General features: G+C 41.1%; 1 protein-coding gene across 1 annotated transcript in view; it reads left to right on the top strand.

The window, feature by feature from the left end:
- The first annotated feature begins 398 nt into the window (after window positions 1-398).
- The window catches only part of LOC146652592 (solute carrier family 22 member 2-like), a 12,725-nt gene continuing 4,810 nt past the window's right edge, over window positions 399-8,313 (top strand). Inside the window, exons 1-5 of the mRNA XM_085381566.1 lie at window positions 399-808; window positions 5,907-5,954; window positions 6,111-6,214; window positions 7,497-7,651; window positions 7,891-8,059. Of these exons, the coding sequence (XP_085237692.1) occupies window positions 458-808; window positions 5,907-5,954; window positions 6,111-6,214; window positions 7,497-7,651; window positions 7,891-8,059 (827 nt within the window). The 5' untranslated portion in view covers window positions 399-457. The remainder of the gene's footprint in view (window positions 809-5,906; window positions 5,955-6,110; window positions 6,215-7,496; window positions 7,652-7,890; window positions 8,060-8,313) is intronic.

The following is an 8,313-nucleotide window of genomic DNA, read 5'->3' as shown; positions in this document are numbered from 1 at the left end:
AATGTAACACTGTTCTATATATACATTTTTTTTTTTTTTACAAATTCCAGGAATACAGTGGATGGAGGCAGAGTGATTCAAACACAGTCATTTTTATTGTGTAGTTAATACACGTCACACCATTTTCTTAGAAAAATAAAAGACAGCTGACCATCCGTGTCATGTGATGTGATGATCGTGCATAAATATTGAAGCTAAGGCCATTCAAGCATTCCTTAAGAAGACATACATTTAATAATTGCATAATCCTGCTTTCTTCCTGTGTTTGACTTTATTAAACAGTAACACGCTGTTACCCAGCTGTGTTTCATCTGGCCCCTTTGGACTTGTGGATCGACCAGTGTGAGGTGCACGAGGTCTAAGCACCCCTGAAGGGACTCTGATAGTTTGCACTGATCCATGGTTTGCTGAACAGAACAAGATTTGACTTGATTTCTTAAACTTTGCAACAGTAAGGATGACCTTTGATGACCTCTTGGAAGAAGCCGGGTCATTTGGCCGCTGTCAGAGGCGAATCTTTGCCCTGCTCTGCCTCTTGTCGTTGCCCTTTGCAGGGGTATACGTCGGCATCGTATTCCAGGGTTTCACCCCTGATCATTGGTGTCGGGACCCTGCAGTGGTGGAGAGGAGGCATGCATGCGGCTGGAACCTGACAGACAGTCGCAGACTGACGGTGCCTCTGGTCAATAACTCTGGACTGGTGCAGCACAGCACCTGCGAGCAGTATGAGGTGGACTGGAATGCCACAGAGCTGACCTGTGACACACAGGAACTGGACCTGAGTGGAGTCCCACTTACAGCATGCAAGGTCAGTTCCTATATGACTGTTTTTCACAGTGTTTATGTATAATTTTCATATAGTTTCATGTATAGTTTCATATGCACAGTTTACGTAGATAAATGGGTGATGTTTTATAATTTAACTATAGTTTTATAGTTTAATAATGTCAGTCTTGAGCATTAAATAATGGATTCAGTGCTGTTATAGGTAGTAGAAACAAAAAGAAGACTGAAAATGTTTTTTTTAATGTTTTTGTTCATCAGTGACGTTATGGAAAGGCCAAAAAACCCCAAAACAAAACAAAACAAAACAGCCTTTAACTACTTTTACACAAGATAAAGTGTTCAAGGTACAGTTTTTTGGTTGGTAGATTGTTCCAGCATGTTAGAGAAATTCACAGAGCTGTTCTGTGTTCTGCTCTCTCAGCCGCTTTTGATGTAATCAGTCCCACACAGACTCCATGATGTTGATAATACGACTCTGTGGGGGACAGACCATCTGTTGTAGAACCCCTTGTGGCTGAAGATAGTTTACACTATTTTTACTTATGAGACTGACTGGATGTTAGGACTCGTCGCTTTCCTTCTGCGGATGAGTCAGAGACCAGATATCTCCCTGAGCACTGCGTTAAAATAATTTGAATCAGCGCAACAGACATTTACTATGGTTTTAGATTCTACACATTGTTCTTGCTTGTTCTGTGCTCAGGGCCTACTCTACCCCCAGTGCACTTCTTTTAGTTTTCAGCCACTGGTGACTGAAGAAAAGTCATCCATGAAGAAAACAAAGTGCCAAATACTAAAGTTCCTCTAATGGACACTTGAGGCTGGCTCCAAAATGCCACTATGAGTATGAATGAATATCTCTTGCTTTCTGTTAATCTTCATATATTTTAATTCATTCTACTCAGTAGCACCTGAGTTGGCAATGTTTAATAATGGGTAGATAATAAGTTATTAAGAATACAACCAAAGAAAACAATTTTCCTTGTCCATATACACTGGGGCAAAAAAGTATTTAGTCAGCCACCAATTGTGCAAGTTCTACCACTTAAAAAGATGAGAGAGGCCTGTAATTTTTATCATAGGTGTACCTCAACTATGAGAGACAAAATGATGAAAAAAACGGAAAATCACATTGTCTAATTTTTAAATAATTTATTTGCAAATTATGGTGGAAAATAAGTATTTGGTCACCTACAAACAAGCAAGATTTCTAGCTCTTACAGACCTGTAACTTCTTCTGTAAGTGGTTCCTCTGCCCTCCACTCGTTACCTGTATGAACTTATCAGCATAAAAGACTCACTCCAAACTCCACTATTGCCAAGACCAAATAGCTGTCAAAGGACACCAGAAACAAAATTGTAGACCTGCACCAGGCTGGGAAGACTGAATCTGCAAAAGGTAAGCAGCTTAGTGTGAAGAAATCAATCAAATCCTGTAGTGCCAGACGTGTCCCTCTGCTTAAGCCAGTAAATGTCCCGTCTGAAGTTTGTTAGAGAGCATTTGGATGATCCAGAAGAGGATTGGGAGATTGTTATATGGTCAGATGAAACCAAAATTGAACTTTTTGGTAAAAACTCTACTTGTCATGTCTGGAGGAGAAAGAATGCTGAGTTTCACCCAAAGAACACCATACCTACTGTGAAGCAGGGGGTGGAAACATCATGCTTTGGGGCTGTTTTTCTCCAAAGGGACCAGGAAGACTGAAACATGTAAACAAAACAATGAATGGGGCCATGTTTCATGAGGTTTTGACTGAAAACCTCCCAAGGAGGCAAGAGCATTCCAGATGATGCGTGCCTGGGTCTTTCAGCATGACAATGATCCCAAACACAGCGCCCGAGTAACGAAAAAGTGGTTTCGTAAGAAGCATTTCAAGGTTCTGCAGTGGCCTAACCAGTCTCCAGACCTTAACCCATAGAAAATCTTTGGAGGTGTCATGGTCCTGAGTCTGAGGACTCTGTGTTTTGTGTTTCTTTATATTATTCTTTGTTCTCGGTTATTCTGTTTTGTCTTTTGTTTAGGTTTGCTATGTGTTAGTGTTTTTGTTTCATGCCTGCCTGTGTTCTCTCTGTCTGTCCATGGTGTTATTGTGTCTGCTCATGAGTCTGCCTGTCAAGTTCAGTGTCCTGTCTGGTTCTTTGTGTCTCTTAGTTTCCTGTTTTATTCTGAAAGTTCATGTCTCATGTCAGTGTGTTCAGTTTTACCGCTCCCCTGTCTCGTTAGCCTAATTGCTCCCAGCTGTGTCTCCCTCCTGTGGCCCATTCCCTGATTACTCCCTGTGTATTTAAGCCCTGTGTTTTCCTGTGCTCTCTGTTGCGTTGTCTGTCTAACGCCATGTCTGTCTGCATTACTCTGTGTAACCCGGTGTTCATTCTGTGTCTCTCCGCCATCTTTCTTTGTGCATTTTGTTCCTCCTCCCGTGCGTGTTTGGTTTAAGTTTAGTTCTTTAGTTTTCCCCAGTTTAGGTTTGTTTACTCTCCGCTCTGCTCTTCCTGTTTTTGTCACCTTATCACCTCTGTAAATAAACACTCACTCGCACCCCAGCCAGTGCCTGCATTTTGGATCCTTTTCTCAATTCACCACACGACTGCTGCCCAGCCGTGACAGGAGGGAGTTGAAAGTCTGTGTTGCCCAGCGACATCCCCAAAACATCACTGCTCTAGAGGAGATCTGCATGGAGGCATGGGACAAAATACCAGCAACAGTGTCTGAAAATCTTGTGAAGACTTACAGAAAACATTTGACCTCTTTCATTACCAACAAAGGGTATATTAAAAAGTATTGAGATGACCTTTTGTTATTGACCAAATACTTATTTTCCACCATAATTTGCAAATAAATTTTTTAAAAATCAGACAATGTGATTTTCTGGATTTTGTCTCTCATATTTGAAATATACCTATGATGAAAATTACAGACCTCTCTCATCTTTTTAAGTGGGAGAACTTGTACAATTGGTGGCTGACTAAATACTTTTTTGCCTCACTGTATTCAGTACGGATCAACAAGAAAAAGGTAAGACACTGTGTTGTAAGCAACACAAGGCTTCTAAAAGTGCGAAACCTTACAGTTTACAGAGTTACTTGTTAGTTGGAACCTGTTCCCATTGGGGAAGACAAATGTCCGAAAAACAATTCAATTCAATTCAATTCAATTTTATTTATATAGCGCCAAATCACAACATAAGTCGCCTCAAGGCGCTTCATAGATACAGAGAAAAACCCAACAATCATTTGACCCCCTATGAGCAAGCACTTTGGCAACAGTGGGAAGGAAAAACTCCCTTTTAACAGGAAGAAACCTCCGGCAGAACCAGGCTCAGGGAGGAGCGGCCATCTGCTGCGACCGGTTGGGGTGAGAGAAGGAAGACAGGATAAAAGACATGCTGTGGAAGAGAGACAGAGATTAATAACAGATATGATTCAATGCAGAGAGGTCTGTTAATACAAAGTGAATGAGAAAGGTGACTGGAAAGGAAAAACTCAATGCATCATGGGAATCCCCGGCAGCCTACGTCTATTGCAGCATAACTAAGGGAGGATTCAGGGTCACCTGGTCCAGCCCTAACTATATGCTTTAGCAAAAAGGAAAGTTTTAAGCCTAATCTTAAAAGTAGAGATAGTGTCTGTCTCCCGAATCCAAACTGGAAGCTGGTTCCACAGAAGAGGGGCCTGAAAACTGAAGGCTCTGCCTCCCATTCTACTTTTAAATACTCTAGGAACAACAAGTAGGCCTGCAGAGCGAGAGCGAAGTGCTCTAATAGGGTGATATGGTACTACAAGGTCATTGAGATAAGATGGGGCCTGATTATTCAAGACCTTGTATGTGAGGAGCAGGATTTTGAATTCAATTCTGGATTTAACAGGAAGCCAATGAAGGGAAGCCAAAACAGGAGAAATATGCTCTCTCTTTCTAGTCCCTGTCAGGACTCTTGCTGCAGCATTTTGGATTAGCTGAAGGCTTTTCAGTGAGTTTTTTGGACATCCTGATAATAATGAATTACAGTAGTCCAGCCTGGAAGTAATAAATGCATGAACTAGTTTTTCAGCGTCACTCTGAGACAGGATATTTCTAATTTTAGAGATGTTGCGCAAATGGAAGAACGCAGTCTTACATATTTGTTTAATATGTGCATTGAAGGACATGTCCTGGTCAAAAATGACTCCAAGGTTCCTCACAGTGTTACTGGAGGCCAAGGTAATGCCATCCAGAGTAAGAATCTGGTTAGATACCATATTTCTAGGCTTTTCAGGGCCGAGTACAATAACCTCAGTTTTATCTGAATTAAGAAGCAGAAAGTTAGCGGCCATCCAGGTCTTTATGTCTTTAAGACATTCCTGCAGTTTAACTAATTGGTGTGTGTTATCTGGCTTCATGGACAGATAGAGCTGGGTGTCATCGGCATAGCAGTGAAAATGTATGCTATGTCTTCTAATGATACTGCCTAAGGGAAGCATGTATAATGTAAACAGAATTGGTCCTAGCACTGAACCCTGTGGAACTCCATAATTAACCTCAGTGTGTGAAGAGGACTCTCCATTTACATGAACAAATTGGAGTCTATTAGATAGATATGATACAAACCACTGCAGTGCAGTACCTGTAATACCTACAGCATGTTCTAATCGCTCTAATAGGATATTATGGTCGACAGTATCGAATGCTGCACTAAGGTCTAGCAGGACAAGCACAGAGATGAGTCCACTGTCAGAGGCCATAAGAAGATCATTTGTAACCTTCACTAAAGCTGTTTCTGTGCTGTGATGAGCTCTGAAACCTGATTGAAACTCTTCAAATAAACCATTCCTCTGCAGATGATCTGTTAGCTGTTTGACAACTACTCTTTCAAGGATTTTTGATATGAAAGGAAGGTTGGAGATTGGCCTATAATTAGCTAAGACTGCTGGGTCTAGAGATGGCTTTTTGAGTAAAGGTTTAACTACAGCTAGCTTGAAGGCCTGTGGTACATAGCCGATCATTAGAGATAGGTTGATCATATTTAAGATCGAAGAATTAATTAATGGCACGACTTCTTTGAGCAAAAGACAACTGAAAAGCTTTGTGTGAAGTGTTTAAACTGTCCGTATTGGATTAAATGTTTACTTTTTTTGTCTTTCAGGAAAGCTGGGAGTATCAGTATGAAGGCAGGAAATCCTTCGTCACAGAGGTGAGAAGACAGTTTGCGTAAACTTAACAAAGTTGATTTAGATTTAAGAGAATTCCCTAAAATTTCTCTGTATTAATTGACTAAACTGTGCAGGTATGTAAGTGAAATTGGAAGTTTTCATATAGACATGAAAAAATGTCTTTGTTCCTTTTTCAGTTCAATCTGGTGTGTTCAGATGGATGGTTGGTGGACATGTTCCAGTCTACTCTCAATGTGGGCTTCTTGGTTGGCAGTTTCGCTTTTGGATACTTTGCTGACAGGTGAGGCTCCAACAACCATCAAGTTTACTGTGCTGGCCAGGTAACATATACAGGGTGGGCCATTTATATGGATACAAAATGGGAATGGTTGGTGATACTTAAGTCCTGTTTGTGGCACATTAGTATATGTGAGGGGGCAAACTCCTCAAGATGGGTGGTGACCATGGTGGCCATTTAGAAGTCGGTCATCTTGGATACAACTTTTGTTTTTTCAATAGGAAGTGGGCCATGTGACACATCAAACGTATTGGTAATGTCACAAGAAAAACAACGGTGTGCTTGGTTTTAACGTAACTTTATTCTTTCATGAGTTATTTACAAGTTTCTCTTTGTTCACAGCCATTGACATGTCGAGGTTAACACGTGAGGAGCGGATTGAAATTGTGTTGATATCTGGTGAACGCAGTAACCGGGTCATTGCAGCAGATTTCAATGCAAGACACCCTTTTCCAGCAGGATGGTGCACCACCACATTATGGGTGCCAGGTCCGAGCATTCCTAGATGAACAGTTTCCTGGAAAGTGGATTGGTTGTCATGGGCCAGTTGAATGGCCCCCAAGGTCTCCCGATCTGACCCCCTTAGACTTTTATCTTTGGTGTCATCTGAAGGCAATTGTCTATGGTGTGAAGATACGAGATGTGCAGCACCTGAAACTACGGACACTTGATGCCTGTGCTGGCATTTCTCCTGCGGTGTTGCTATCAGTGTGTAAAAAGTGGGAGAAGAGGGTTGCATTGACAATCCAACACAATGGGCAGCACATTGAACACATTTTATAAGTGGTCAGAAACTTGTAAATAACTCATGAAAGAATAAAGTTACGTTGAAACCAAGCACACCATTGTTTTTCTTGTGACATTACCAATAAGTTTGATGTGTCACATGGCCCTCTTCCTATTGAAAAAACAAAAGTTGTATCCAAGATGGCCGACTTCTAAATGGCCACCATGGTCACCACCCATCTTGAGGAGTTTGCCCCCTCACATATACTAATGTGCCACAAACAGGACTTTAATATCAGTAACCACTCCCATGTTATTACGGTGTATCCATATAAATGGCCCACCCTGTATAATTACAACTGTGTTTTATAGAAAAATATAACTATAACACCCCTGAAACACATGAAGGCATGTTTGTGTGGTATGAATAGGCACACTCCTGCAGGCCTCTTGTGGCTAGACTTGTGGCTCTGATGTGTCCTGGAGTGAATATATTATTTTCAAAATAATATTCATTCAACAAATCCCCACCTGATGTATTTTCCATTTCACTCTGCAGGTTTGGCAGGCAGATCAGTTTCTTGGTGTCCAACATTTTGAATGCAGTAGCAGGAATCGCAGTGGCTATAGCGCCAAACTACATCTCCATCCTTGTGTTCAGGACCATCCTTGGCTTCAGTGTCAAAGGAGGCTGGATGACCTCATATGTGCTGCGTAATCATCTCCATGTTTTCTGAAACAGATTTTTTCTCTGAGGCATTTTCATAGCTAACTGTGTAGAAATGACATGGCCTAACTTTTGATCATACATTTTCAAATTATTTTTAGGTGAATAATGCAAGAATTTTCTTACATTTGTGGAATTTATATACTTGTGTTATTTTTGCATGTCACATTGTTTTGTTTCTAACAAAATTGTCTTACTTTTAATACCATTCCTGTCCCTCTGTTAGTCACAGAGATTGTTGGTGTGAAGTACAGGAGAACAGTGGGTATCTTGTACCAGATGTTCTTCAGTGTGGGTCTCCTCATCCTTCCTTTGCTCGCCTACTTTATCACAGACTGGCGCTGGCTCCAGGTCACCTTCACTGTGCCCTACGTGCTCTTCGTGTGTTATTACTGGTAAAAAACCAAACAAACAAAAAAGAAAAAAAAAATCTCAATGTTGTTTGACATTGTCATCGTGTACACATGACAATGTCAAACAAAAACAGACATCTGTCTGTGCCTGCCTTTGCGCTCATAAATGACCAGTGGCATTTATGACAGTGCGTCACCTTCATATATATATATATGTATATATGAATATTCCAGTGTTCAGCATGCTGATCGCCTGATCTCTGAGGCAATCATTGCATCACAGTAAGGGTTAGGGA

This window comes from Rhamphochromis longiceps, linkage group LG15 (assembly GCF_057381845.1).
Source record: "Rhamphochromis longiceps isolate RC_006_pf linkage group LG15, R_longiceps_female_GT1.1, whole genome shotgun sequence".
Lineage (NCBI taxonomy): Eukaryota > Metazoa > Chordata > Actinopteri > Cichliformes > Cichlidae > Rhamphochromis > Rhamphochromis longiceps.
Note: the sequence above shows the minus strand (reverse complement) of the source record. Positions and strands in the feature narration are given on the sequence as shown.